This window comes from Cariama cristata, unplaced genomic scaffold, assembly GCF_000690535.1.
Source record: "Cariama cristata isolate BGI_N322 unplaced genomic scaffold, ASM69053v1 scaffold14266, whole genome shotgun sequence".
NCBI lineage: Eukaryota > Metazoa > Chordata > Aves > Cariamiformes > Cariamidae > Cariama > Cariama cristata.
The window spans coordinates 1-14288 of record NW_009621660.1 but is presented as its reverse complement, the minus strand read 5'-3'; the positions used below and the strand labels follow the sequence as shown (position 1 = coordinate 14288).

Below are 14288 nucleotides of genomic sequence, written 5' to 3'. Positions count from 1 at the left end.
TGAACAGCAGGCCACAATAGAACCTAATGATGATGTTTAAGCCTCTTTTTCTAGACAAATCTAAGTCAGCATTCACAATATTCTAAAGCTTTGAGTATACAAGCAGCTTCTAGACCCTATGTGTTCATGAATGACACTTTTTTTCCTCTCTTGAGGAGACATGCAGTCTTGTGCTAATTTACAAGACAAAAAATCTGCTAATCACATTTTAGGCAGCAAAAACTGTACATATTTTGGAATTAAAAGCTGCTAAGTTACCTTAAATCCGTAACAAACACAGAAGTCACTTGTACAAAAGTAAAAATTTGTACTCTAAAAGTTTTGTAAGTTTAGATAAGGGGTGAAGAAAAATCATTCTTTTACAAAAAGGAGCATCACAGAAAACATCAATAGACATTTTTCTCTTAAAAAAAAATAATTTGTTTCAATACACACTTAATGCAAACTTGTATCTTCAAATCATTCTATAAACTATATTAATTTACCTTAAAAGGTTGTGTACTTGCCATCAGTTTAGTATCCAACAGCCTAGAAGCAAAGTAAGAGCTAAGTGAGTTGAAATGGAAGAATGTCCATTTTGCCAAATCCTCAAAAATGTCTTGCTGTATTAGCTGGGAAACAACAGTTCTACCCTAATGAAAAACTACTCTCAGAGTTGCCAAAACACTCCTTTTTTCAGCAGGCAAAAGGACAGCAACTAAGGAGCAGCAAGGGATGCAAACAATAAGTAGCAAATAAATCTTGTTCCAAATGTAGTGCAGATTCAAAACAGCAAACATCATGCCAAAAACAAGGGGGTAGCAAAGCTGCATCTTTTACCAAGAAATAGAACAATAGCAGTGCTCTTCTGGAAAAGAGATGCTACAGAATACTTTAAAAACTTTATCTATCTAACTTGTACCCAATTTTATTTCCCCTAACAGCTAGGTTACAGGGCTAGGACAAACAATATCAGCTTGCTAAAACAATACTAAAACAGTTGAAAGTTTGAACCAAGAACTTACCGGGGAAAGACACATGATGTCACTTCCTTGAACTCACTGAGGTCCTAATTTAACATTAAACCAGAAAATAAAATCCAAATAAGTTAACTGTTTATCAGCCTCAGGATGATAGATAGCAGTAGCTACAATTATGCAATCAGTTTCTAAAATTGAGGTACAGTGACCGAATTCTCACCTTGCAAGAGATGTATTTGTCAGCATTACCATAAATAGCATCTGCAATTACATAGAACTACAGACTAATTATTTCTGATTTGTCTGCGATTCACAAGAGAAATGTTCTATCAGCTCCAATACCCTATCCTACACTACCTAGACTACTACTACACAAAACCTAGACTACCTCTAATTCCAGCTGTGTTAATAGTTCTGCTTAAATGCATTTATTATGTCAATGGAATATAAGCAGTCACTCCAGGTGGACAGTTGACTGCCTACAGGTTTAGCTCTTCCAAGTGTCAAAAGTACAGGAACAACTGACAACTGCTTATGTTCCAAAACCATCCGAACAGGTCCCAAACTTCTTTCTGCCATCTCATAATCAAGTCTTTCCCATAACACCCACAAGCCCTTGAGGATTGCAAGTAATATAACCATCATGTGGGCCATCTTTCCAATGAGACCTTTGGCTTCTTCAGACAATGTCCTCAGTGCCAAGATATTGCTTAGTTTAACTTAAGTGTTAGACTTTTGCAGTCCTGAACTGTTAGAATGACCTACTGCAGTCAGGAAAGCATGCCCCCGCCAGTTATTCAGACATTCCACCTCTTCACTCCAATGAGCACCATCCCGCTACAAGATTTCTTATCATTCTATTAATTGTACTATATTATATGAAAACACGTATCCCCACTTTGTAAACTACAGGGGGGAAAATGCCACACAATAATGCTAAAGCTCCAAATCAATATCTCAAAAAGTAAGTCAGCTAAATTTACCTGCTGTTATCCAAGCAGTTTCTGAAGGACTAACAGATATGAGCAGAAACCACAACTCAATTCCAACATTTAATTTGAACATTTAAAAAAAGTAAAGGAGAAGAATTCAATCCAGCTAAGCTTTCCACATGAAAATTTAAGAAAATAAGGCAGGACCCCAGAAGTAACAAGTGTTCCTTTTAAAATACTTTTCTGTTGTTCTTAATAGACTGTCACATGCTTCCATTTGCAAGAAAGTTTGGAGGTAAGACTAAAGACAAATACATTAAGGCATTTATTTCATCATCTGAACACTCAGAAGATTACTTACATCAGGTAGGGGACAATAGAACTGGTGTATGGTATGCATAACATCCAGTAGCATATTGTGCCCAATAACAAGCTTGCCCTGTGAAAAGAACATTCAATGTTAGTTATACTTCCAATCACGGCCTTAGCAAGGGCAGCGCATGAAATGCACCTATCCAGGACGCTAGCCAGGGCAGACGGGAACACATACAAATCAAACCTCTCCATTTCCTCTATGCCTGCCCCACAGACTCCTCCATTCTCTCAGAGCAGCCACTCCTTTTTCCTCTACTCACAACTACTTGTCACAGCCTCCAGCAGCAGCTTGAAATGCTGAGAAGATGCACTAGAACAGCTACTTACAACTTTGTTTCCAAATGTAACCTATTTAAGATTGGAGTCAAGTGATTTCTCAGTCCACTACCTTTTAATTTAGAACTTGTACAACAACTCACAATATATTCTTTATGGTTGTAATATACGATAGCTATTAGGGGTATGATCTGGCTTCTCACAGTGCAGAACCTTTCATGCCAGATGTTGTGCAAGCAACTTCCTTCTTGAAAAAGGACAAGAAAATTTTTTAATGTTAACTTTGATTCATTTGACATGGCAAACTTTTCTGCTTCCCTACATCATCTGTTTGTTAGAGGAAAACAATATGCATATGTATCTCTTTTTCTACACAGCAAGGTTGTAACAACTACATGAAAATAATTGGGCTGAAAAGGACAGATGTAAAACTATAGGCTATTTTAATTATGTAAGTAGAAGAGAATCAGACGACCTTCTCTGATTAAGCCTTTAACTGCCAGAAAAAAACCAAAACAAAACAATCTTTTCAGGACAGAGAAAAAAAGTCCTCAAAGCTTAGTTACTTAAGAGAATCTTGTTAGAAGCCCTAAGAAATTGGTATTGTTGACTCTTACAGATAATGAGGCTGTTCCTGTCATTAGTTTAAGAGCTTACTCAACCTACCACATTCAACTATTGTAAAACATGAAGCAATATCAACTTAAAAAAAAAAAAGCCACTTTAACTTGTATTTCATCTTTATCTTCCAAAATGTCACAGCAAATGAATTCTTTCTTTGAATTAATTAGATTTTTTTCTTAAAACAAAAGGTACATTACAAATCATGTTAACTTACAGAATTAGCAATGGCATGAATGACTCTGGAAAATCCTACTGCATCATTCAGTTCTTCCTGGAAGCAAAGATTCTGACATTAGTGAAACATAAATATAAACATTGTCAAAACTGTACCTGCAAACTGGCAGACACACCAGTTTGGCTCAAACTGTTTCTCAGACATAACCAAGAAAAGACTACAGAGGAAATGTCAATATTTGGAAGATACATGAGGTCAAAGCAGGATGCTGCTGATAGAATTCCAGTTTTATATGTAGCTCTAGTTCACTGTAAAGTAGGACAAGTCACACAGTGTTGTGGTGGGTTGACCCTGGCCAGAAGCCAAACACCAACTCTGCCTTTTTCTTACTCCCCTTTGCCAGGGGATAGAGAGGACAAAAAGAAAAAAAAACAAAAACAAAAAAAACCCCAAACAAACAAAAACAAAAAAAAAAAAAAAAAGAAGAAGAAAGTTTCAAAAGAAGGCAAAAAGACTTGTGGATCAATATAATGACAGATCAGTAAGAAAAGTAAAAGCTGCATGCACAAGCAAAGCAGAAATAAGAATTCATTCACCACTTCCCATCAGCATGCAGATGTCCCGCTGCCTCCTGGGAAGCAGGGCTTCAGCATGCTTAAAAGTTGCTTGGGAAGATAAACACCATAACCATGAACATCCCCTCCCAACCTCTTGCTCACCCCTCCAGCCTACTTGCTTTTGGGGGAGGGTGGGAGAGAGAGAAAGCCGTGACACAAGTAGCAGTAGCCAAAACACTTGCATGGTATCAGCAGTTTTAGCCACAAATGCAAAGCACAGCAACATATAGGCTGCTATGAAGAAAATTAACTTCAGCCCAACCAGACCAATGCAGCTGTAGTCAGTTCGTTGTCAATATACTACCTTCCATAGTGCTCAACAGCTATTAGGCTGCAAACAGCTCAAGAAGATACTAAAATTAAGCTAAATCTTCAGCAATATTTTTCACATATGTTGTCATAAGATGCAACAGGTTGAATCCTGATTACTGTTTCTGTTAAAACAGATTGTATTTTTATGCTAACATTGAGACTGGGGAAGAATTCTTCACTATTCACATAAACAAAAATAAGAAGAAATATTATATAACTACAATATCATATAATGTGAGTTACACATTTTAAACTGACTCAGATTGGTTTGGGGACCTGACTACAGCATCTATTTTAGTTTTACCTGAAGATTTTTTTTGCAACAGATTTTTCTTTTTTAGGTCTAGGGAAGTAATTTCTGCCTTGCATCATCTGTCTTTGTTCAACCAGAAGTGAAATTCATTAAAAACATTCACTGTTATTTTAGTTCAACTCTGAATGCCACTAGTCAGAGTGAGCAATGCACCTATAAAGACCGCTTCAGAAAAATCTACCATAGTAGTAAATTGTCCCTAACTTGCCTTTTGGAAAAAGAGATGTCACATTAGTTGAGGTCTCTCTTAGACATCTCTGTCCCTCTTAAGAGGCATTCTGCATGGAAGCATTATTTGCTTCAGCCAAATTGACTTTATCTTGAAACATGTAAGCACAAATCCCAAGAGTGTGATCAAGAATTCCCACAATGCAAGTCTTATGACTTCTTGAAACTTGTGTCAGACTCAGTAAGCAAAAATATCGAGTCCCATAAACAGTGATGAGAGCGCCTGAATATACCAGACATGACCTTCCAGTCAACTTGTTACTACAGTAGTCGTGTGCAGCGTGTTTCTAGCAAGAAAAGTCAGGTGACATACTAATTGTACAGGACAACTAACAGCATGCAAGCTTTGTAACAGAACGCTACTCCAAGGACAGATTGCGAATCCAAATAATGTGAAAACTTGCTTGAGAATTTCTGCAAGACTTTTTACAATGACTTTTGTTATACAGCACTAATAAATGCAATTAACTGATGTTTCCTATTACTAGACCACGCTTCTCTGATAGAGCAGATTCATATAAGGAGGAACTGACTGCTTCAGAACGTTGGTTCAATATTCTACAGTTACTCATTCTTTAAAATTTTGTAGAGTGTCTTGCAACTCTTCTTGCTCTATCGCAAAGCCTAAGTTATCTGGTAGAATTTGGAGGATCAATTTCAAACAACAGCCACAGCCAAACAAAAGGGAAATACCACCAAACTCTATCACACAATTTTGCATAGCTTATTGAAGTCATAGATTCTCCCCTTCCCTCTTTCACGTAAACTAATGAAATGGAACTTAATTACCTGTTCTTTTGCTTGTTTCTGCTGTTCTCTTCTTTTTCGTTCTTCTTCATTTACCTTACTAATAACGATATATCTCTCCTTCTAAAAATCAAAAATGTATAGTTTGAGGAATGACTCTGAGAAGTTCATATTTGAGACCACTGCAAGTTTCTGTAAATTTACACTGTAAATAAAATTAAATCACACCTCAGCAGCAGTTACCTGGCAACATGACTGTTTCAATTGTAAGCACCACTTTATTACCTACTCCCAAAAACCTGCTTTAGAAAGCTGCATTAGATTCATCCACCAAATCTAACTTGTACTAAATCCACTTTTTACTTCTAAGGAAAAGTTATCAGTGTTTCCTTGCAAATAGTGAATTTCAAGTATCTTTTGAAGCAGAGGTTTGTGCTGGGAAGTTAGGATACAACATGTGATGCCACTATTTTCCCTCTAAGATCAAGATCTACTTTTCACTAATAGACTTACTTTTCACCAATACTGAGTGTCAGATCCACTACATCTTAAAATATCTTTTAGTATCCATTTAAAAAGAATAATAATATTAAGTCACACAAATACATGCTTACACTTCATATGTTGGTCAGATTTAATGTTTAGAAACCAGTTCATTGTATTCCATTTAAAATGTTTGCATTTTGTATAACAAAGCTCAAGTTAGATCTAAAAGTTAGGAGAGTTGGCAAAACTGAGAAATATAATTTTCTTTAAACAGAACAAATGTTACAGGCAGTAACATGCCTAGTCACCTTATCTGACTCCAGAGTTTCAACATGGATACCTTTTGGGTACCTACATCAAAACAAATGAAAAGCAAATATAAGTAGTTATTAATTTGGCATTTAGCATATTGAAACCACAACAGTAATTTGATAATTTCATGTCTCATTATTACTATAAGTCTTAAGTACAAAAGAACTCTTAAAGATTCCTTCTTAATTTAAAGTAATGGAAAATTTGAAGGAACAGGCTAGTTAAATTGGCTTCCTTACATTACATTACAGTAACTAGCACTATAATGTATTTTCTTATCCAGTTTCCCATCCTATTGGGACCCTATAACTTCTTATTTTAGTAATAGTAAGTGAACATCATCTAGATATTTCATCACAATCTAAAATCTCTGCTTTTAAGAAATCCAAAACCAAAACACTAGTGAGAAAGCTCTCATTTACTTGCAGTCACAAGACAGCTCCTTTGGTGATTGCATGCCTTTAATATGTCACTCATTCTAGGATTTATAAACAACCCTGAACTTCCTGCTAACAGTAAGCTTTAATAGGAAATACTAATACAAATCCCCTTACCTCTGCTACAGGGTTGCATCACTCTGCCACCATCACCAAAGTACCAAAGTACTACCATACACAGAGCCACAGAGCATCCAACTAATAGCAAGGTCAGAGAATATTGTCTTTCACTGCTAACAAGCAGATTACTCCGATCTTCCCATTATAATAAACTAACCACAACTATATAACCACCACAGAACCAGCATGTTTCCTTCATCCTCTGGCTACTACTAAAACTAGTATGAGAGAACACACATACTAGAATACTATTGTGTCCTCTCCACCCTGACTTCTCACACAATTTTGAACCTGGACCTCACTTTCAAACTGTTTCATGTCACAGACCTTGGATGCATCAAAACACTGTTGCACAACAGAACATTTCAACAGAGAAAATGACCTGTCAAGAGTTCAGGACACAAAGGCAATCAATAACCTCACTGTTTTCTGCTTTAATTATCCCCACGCTAACTTCACAACTTTGCTTTCTCTCATCAATATACACACACAGTGTACACAGCTGTATACACATAAAGCAACATAGCTGAATGTTAAAAAAAATACAATTAATGAACACACTCTTCCATCCACTGACAGAAGATACAAGAATAAGTGTCAGACAAACATAACACTCTGTGCTGCTGGAAGCTATAGATATTCTATCAACACATTAAAAAAAATCACACAGAAAAATTATTGAAAACACCTCTCTTTTTCAGATTAGTTCTGAAGCTCACTTCTTGAGACTCCCTTTTATAGGGAGAGGCTTCATTTTATCCACTTCCAGCGTCAGTAACAGAGTACCAGATACTGTTGCAACACTGAATTAACCAAATGCACAAAAAAAAAAAAGATTTTCACTGTATTTTCCACATTTCACTAGTGCAGTTAGAACAATGAAAATCTCATCTCTACAGCCTTACAGTTTCTCCTAAGGCCTTAAGGGATATATTTGGGCAAAGATGATGGATAAAGTAAGCCAAGAAAGGATAAGAGAATTACTACTAGAATTAGGATTTTTAAGTCACCAGAAATGCTTATACTTGGCATCTAACAGAAAACTATAAACATACCAGTACCTACTATAGAACTACTAGTTTTTCAAGTAAAGCCCACAATCTGTATAAGCACATGCACTTTGTGTTCACTAAAAACCTGTCAAGTTGCATTTGTTACGTAATTCTAGGCTGTGCTGTTGTATTCACAGATTTTAGATAGGAATGATAAAACAAATACTAAATGAATCATCTTAAACCAGTTTAATGCACTTAATCTTCAGAATATTATAAAAGTCTTCTCTTAAAGGAAAAAAAAAAGCTAAATGAATCACCTCTGACGTTAAGTAGATCAGATCTTACCCAGATTTCTTATCAGAAATACTAAAAATATACAGTAAGGCAATATTACCAGTAACTTACTTCCAGCTCAAGGTCTGATAAATTAATTTCCTCTGAAATCTAAAAATCAAAAGACAATTGTGTTACTATATTCCTCTTACAGAAGTGTTTCAAAGTAGTAATGTTCAGCTAAAGCCAGCTCCATGTTCATTTGTAGAAATATTTTTAAAGCATAAGTCACTGCTACCAGAATCTATAGGCTTGGAAGGGTTTTACTGAATTCTGATGTTCCGTTGCCAAGCTGTAAAGGCATTTACACTACTCTGTACACGTATCTTCTCATAAGCAAATATTCTGTAGTCATGATTACTGAATATAGATACAGTGATGTTACCTTACTCCCAGCTTCACAATGTTCTAGTATTCCTAAATTCGGGGGGGGGGGGGGTTTTTTTTATTTTTAAAATAACCATTCGCTCCAAACATCTGGACTCCAAAGCTAAACAGACTTTGGGAAGGAGACCCACCAAAAACAGTTTCAATACAGTGTCAACTATGAATAACCAATAGCTCAATAGATTTGAGAAATTTGTTCATAAAATGCATATCCAAGGTTTATGAAGCACTCCAGCAGTAGCAAAAGGAGGGTCACATATACAAGACACTTCTTGGCTATACTTTACATATGTTGTCACTACATGCAGAAGCAATGGCTCATAAAGCAGAGCATAACATCCATATAAATTACATTTTCTTAACTTTCAGAGATTAGTCGAATGTAGATTTTGCTACAGTTAACCCAAGTAAAGATATTCTTCTTCCTTGTCACTCCTCTAATTCTATATGACCAAAATAAATCCTTTTTTAGAAGGTATGTACTTTCAGAAACTGACCCTGTACATGGCTCCAGTTCCAAACTTTCATTTTCTTCATTCTTTAATAAGTCTTCTATCTGTTCCCTGGAAGAAACAGATGATTTGCTTCTATATCTACTGTTTTCTTCTAACAACATTTACAGCTCTCCCCAAAAGACAACAAAGCACTTCATATCAAAAAGAGAACTATTTCACAACTAGTGAAGTAATAAAAATAGCTTCAACATACTAACATGCCACTATTGTTTTAGTTTCAACATCAGAGGATATTAAGTAATTTTACTTACACTACTTTCTCAATGAATTTTTTCTGATCTTCAGGAATTGTTACAGGACACTTTGTGGCATTAGGAGAAATGTATGACAAAGATCCTGCACCATTGGCCTGAGAACGTTTTTCATCATACTGTTCCCTTAGCTGTCTTTCTTCTTCCTGATTTAAATATGGAATTCCTTAAAAAAAAAAAAAAAAAAAAAAAAGAGAGACATTTAAAAGCTCATCATAACTACAGACAAATTAGGGATGTGTGATTTAGCAAAGACTTATTACTAACCAAGCATTTGCTAGTGTCACACCCCTGAAGGCTCAAAACATATCCTCCCCTTTCAGTCATCCGTTCTAGACCCCATTCTTTATCTGTGTCTATACAGGCTTCCTTCTAGCACATGCCAGATTAGCTGGTATCATTGGACTCTTCAGAGCTATATGCCTCATCTGCACAAACCACGAGCCCGAGGACCGCAGAGCTGTAGATCACAATCACAAAAATATTTATCACTCCTCTTCCTTGCTATCTGCATCACTTTAATAAGAGACTACAGCAGCACCTATTACAATGCACTGATACCTTTTCTAAAATGTTACTACTGATCCATTACACAGCTACATAACTTGTTACTCTATCTATTTATGTTTAGTCACCAAACAAAAATAAATAACCAAGCACTCATCTAAACAGGAATTCTATTCTGTTTAATCTATACAATGATTTTTTTGAAAGGGAGTAACTATCAGCACAATTGTAGATTGGGTAAGAATAATTCTAATAACTTCATTATGTGTTAAGAGAGTATCACTAACGGCTGTGTTTTTTGATTTTTTTTTTTTTTTTTTTTACAGAAAACAAAGAAAGATGGCATAAATTTTGCAGGCATTGAAAGAAAAACAAAAACAACACCACCACTCACCGTTGCGGAAAACTTTATTAAAATCAAATCCTTGGTTTGCTAAAAAATCTATACTTGAACTCTGCAACAAAAGAAAATAGCTTTACAATTGGCAAGTGTATCTGTGGAATAAAAAGATCAATTCAGTTATTTTAATATTTTTAAAGAAATTATACAAAGTCCAAAGTCAAGAGCAACCAAGTCTGTGACCTTAAAGAAGCCACAGAGAGTTTAGGCTATGCTACTTTTGTTCTTTATTTTCAACTTCCATAAAGTATAAGAACAATAAATACATTAAAGGGATAAAGATGAAAGAACAAGCTATGTGGAGAGAGGAAACTAAAGAAAGCAAAATGTGGTTCAGAAAAAACAGATCTGAGACCAGAAAAATGCTGGCAATAGCCTGGGAAGCAGTGAAAGTGAGATAAGCAGATGGGAACAATGGATCAAACAGAAATAGCAAGGGAGTAGGAAGTCAGACAAGAAAGGAAAAAAAGAAGAATCATCTTGCCAGGTTTGGAACATTATCTCCAATTCCAGAAACCACACAATGTAATGTATAACAAGATTTAAAAACTGAAGTCAAAGATATTCCCTTAAAGCTCATTTTTAGGGATTGCTCTTAACTGATGCTTATCTCTTTTATAAGAAAAAAACAAACTCCAGAAACTTATGTTTTTCTGCCTTTTAAGCTGCTAAGAAAACCAACCACTTCTCCCTCTACAAAGATGTACAGTTTTCCTGGAAATATTTTTTCAGAAGTTTGCTGCAGATATACCTTAAAGAAACAAAATCAAACTTATTTTTCTACTAACCTGACAGACAAACTTGACATCTGGTGAACTTCTGTTAAAGGGTTTTGGAAAAATATAGAAATTAAATGACTTCATTATATACCTGTGAAAAAGACGAGTTGCATGTCAATACAGCTTATCAATATTACTTCATAAATTCCTCAATTAAGAAAACAAGCAATAAGAGAATAACATACCTTTCCTCTGTGTGATCATATTTAAAAGTGCAAAGGCCAAACTGAAAGAGCAAAAAATCCATGGAATGCTGGAAAGGAAAAGAAAATTTTGCATGAGAATAAAAATTGTACACATTTAAAGAAAACTGGGGTGTATTCACAATAAATATGATTTCTCTCCATTTCAAAATTAAGCAAATCCGAATCTTCTTACACAACATTTGTTCTATTGGTAATTTTGAAGTAAATACACCAGAGTTTTTCAAATAGTTTGCATCCCCATTTAATCATCTTACTATTGCCCAGAGATGATTTGTAGTATGCGCTTCAATTTCATGAACAGACAAGAACCAAGGGAAGTCCCATCTCTCTCCACCTGTTGCTCACACACATGAGACGCTGCATCTAAAGCAGCTGTCAGTCTCCTCAACGTTCATTTACATTCCCCATAGTGTGGGAGCAGACTGTGAGGGACACTGGCTGTATATAGTCTTCAAATACACATAATAATACACTCAGTATTCTTCTAATCCTCATGGCTAACAGTGGATAACGCAACAGATGTACTAGCATAGTCACTCAGCACTTCATCATCATGTCCTCTAGTATTTCACAATTGCTGGATCAATACTGGAAAGGTTTTTACCACTGCAAGTGTATGAGAAAATAAACAAGCACTGTGATCTCATTGAAAGACTCGTTCCTCCTGAGGGCCAAACGCCCATTTTAAACACAAAGAATACATAGGATTATTCAATTCTATCATAGGGGAAAAAATAACGGGTGGCAACAGGACATAAAAAATTAGTCCTCTTATCTTTTGAGTATAAAGATCAAAAATATCAATAATCAAGTTAATTTATTAGCTGGTAAAAGTTAAGTTTTAAGAAGGTGACAACAAAGAATTTGGGGCTGCCTTCTGATACATCAGACCTCTTACAATGAGTAACAGAGGCTAACTGTGCCCGCAGACCCTGAATTATCAGGTACTCTGAAGTGCTCAAAGGCTCATATTCCGCCAGATGAACAGAATATGGCATCCTCTAGCTTCTTCGATGCTCTTCAGAGACTAGTCTCTACTTTTATCATCTCCTTTAGTGTTTGGGTTTGTGTGGATTTTTTGTGGGTTTTTTTTTGTTGTTGTTTGTTTTTGGTTTTTAGCTACAGCCCCCTACCCACTTTTTGCCATTTGTTGTCCTAGTTACTCAGTAGGAGCACTAATCAGTAAGTCCCTCATCCTGCAATGTCTCTTAATAGAGTATTAGTAAACAGTGTTTATGGACTCCTTGGACACTACAGGCAACAGTGTGTGCTGAGATGCTTAGCATTTCCCTTTTTTGATTCCTTTCTCATATGGAAAAAAAACCCCAAAACCAAACACCAAACCCACAACCCAAAACATTACAGTTTTGACCTTTTGACCCTCACACACCATACGTTGTCTCCTGTGGTCATTTGGCTATTTCTCAAAACTCCTTCCACACCCTCCAGTACCTTTTTTTCACGTGTGTGTGTGTGTGCTGCAGAGAGGCAGAGCTGGTGGTGGCAGCTAGCATTTAAGTTTTGTTCGGGACAGTACATGCTGGCAGGAGGAAGTATTTTGGGAAGGACCCTAGTCCTGATGTAGTTTCTCTGTCACTGAATTTCTCTTACCCAGCCCCCTTTCGAACGGATAAATTTTAACACTCTCTACATCCTTTAACAAGTTCTACACATCTACTAACTCTTGCATGAGGAACCATGTCTGTTTGTTCTGTCCATGACTTCTGCAAGTTTAAAGCAACACTCCCCAATTCTTGTGTTAGTAGAGACGATGAAACAAGCAATCCCCATCTGCTCTAGGTAACTCAATTTTAGAGACCTCTGTCATATTTCCCTTTCATTCTAAACTAAGGAGTTCTAACCTTTCTCCAGCATTTTCATCTTAGTCAAGGTAAACATTTTACCTTTTTAAGTTTCTGATACCTTTCTTCTGGAGTGTCAAAGCCATTGGTTAATGCACTAACAGAAGGCCCATCGCTAATCCCTGAAAAAAGAGAACATATTTTGCTTTCGGTAAGCTTTTCGAGCAAAGAAATGGAACAGCTGGTAATTTAAGAAAAATGTTTTCACTTAAAGTCCATGCTAAGATTATTTCAGTTGAGAAAGATTTCTGCCACGTAAAAGTATGCATCTTTGTATAAAAGCCACCCAATTTAACGGCAGTGTTCTAGTAGTAAAACTCTGCTGCTCTGGTTCCTATTCATCATGACAGTAACATGAAAAGATCTATCAGTAACATTATGTTGACGGGTCTTTACAACACAATGCAGGATCAAAGTCAAACTAAAAATGAGAAGAGTGCTGTCCATAGATTTATTCAATGACTTAAGTCACCTTAAGCATCGCATAACAACTGTATTTCCATAAGCACTACATATAACAAAACCTAATCTTGATCACATTTATGTTTCATGGTTGACTGAACTCCATATTCCAAAGCTAAAGCACTTATTAGGGCATCTCTCCAATGCATAGGCTCTCTGGGTTTTACAAACATAACACTTCTTACTGCTGTCTTTCCCTGTCCAAACACTTGCAGTGCTTCCCTTATTTAACCCAATCTCTTGCTTTCATGACATGTATAAAATCTTTTTATTTCCCTGAGCTGCAGCTGAAAATCAATTAATATGTTAAAAGAATACTGTGAGGAGGGAGTAGAAGCAGCATGACACGTATCTTTATTTGACCAAAACCTTACTATTGCACATATAAGTGGTTTAATCGTTTTGTGGTAACCTTAGCTTTAGCTTTTTCAAGCCAACGCTGAGATACGTTACATGAGCAAGCTCAGGCAGCTGGGACCCCACACAGATATCACCAACAGTTCACAATCACAGAACAGGTGCGACTGTACCTGAAAACTCCCCATCAATGGCCAGGAAGTCCGACTCTTCAATAGCTTCATATACTTTGCTTAGGTTATCCTTAAAATCTGCGGGTAAAGGGTAAAACACACCTGAGACCACTAGCGACTTCCAACCGCAGCCCGGGGCCCGCCCGCC

At 36.3% G+C, this 14288-nt stretch overlaps 1 protein-coding gene across 1 annotated transcript in view; it reads right to left on the bottom strand.

Annotated features, from left to right (window-relative positions):
* PARN (poly(A)-specific ribonuclease) overlaps positions 1 to 14216 on the bottom strand; it is a 63984-nt gene extending 49768 nt beyond the window's left edge. Inside the window, exons 1-14 of the mRNA XM_009702058.1 lie at positions 14141 to 14216; positions 13191 to 13270; positions 11266 to 11333; positions 11090 to 11171; positions 10296 to 10356; positions 9395 to 9560; positions 9126 to 9191; positions 8314 to 8352; positions 6353 to 6395; positions 5601 to 5681; positions 3381 to 3437; positions 2253 to 2330; positions 1005 to 1048; positions 486 to 528 (exon numbers count right to left, since the gene is read on the bottom strand). Coding sequence (XP_009700360.1) covers positions 486 to 528; positions 1005 to 1048; positions 2253 to 2330; positions 3381 to 3437; positions 5601 to 5681; positions 6353 to 6395; positions 8314 to 8352; positions 9126 to 9191; positions 9395 to 9560; positions 10296 to 10356; positions 11090 to 11171; positions 11266 to 11327 — 822 coding nt within the window. The 5' untranslated portion in view covers positions 11328 to 11333; positions 13191 to 13270; positions 14141 to 14216. The remainder of the gene's footprint in view (positions 1 to 485; positions 529 to 1004; positions 1049 to 2252; positions 2331 to 3380; positions 3438 to 5600; positions 5682 to 6352; positions 6396 to 8313; positions 8353 to 9125; positions 9192 to 9394; positions 9561 to 10295; positions 10357 to 11089; positions 11172 to 11265; positions 11334 to 13190; positions 13271 to 14140) is intronic.
* Between the last annotated feature and the right edge of the window lie 72 nt (positions 14217 to 14288).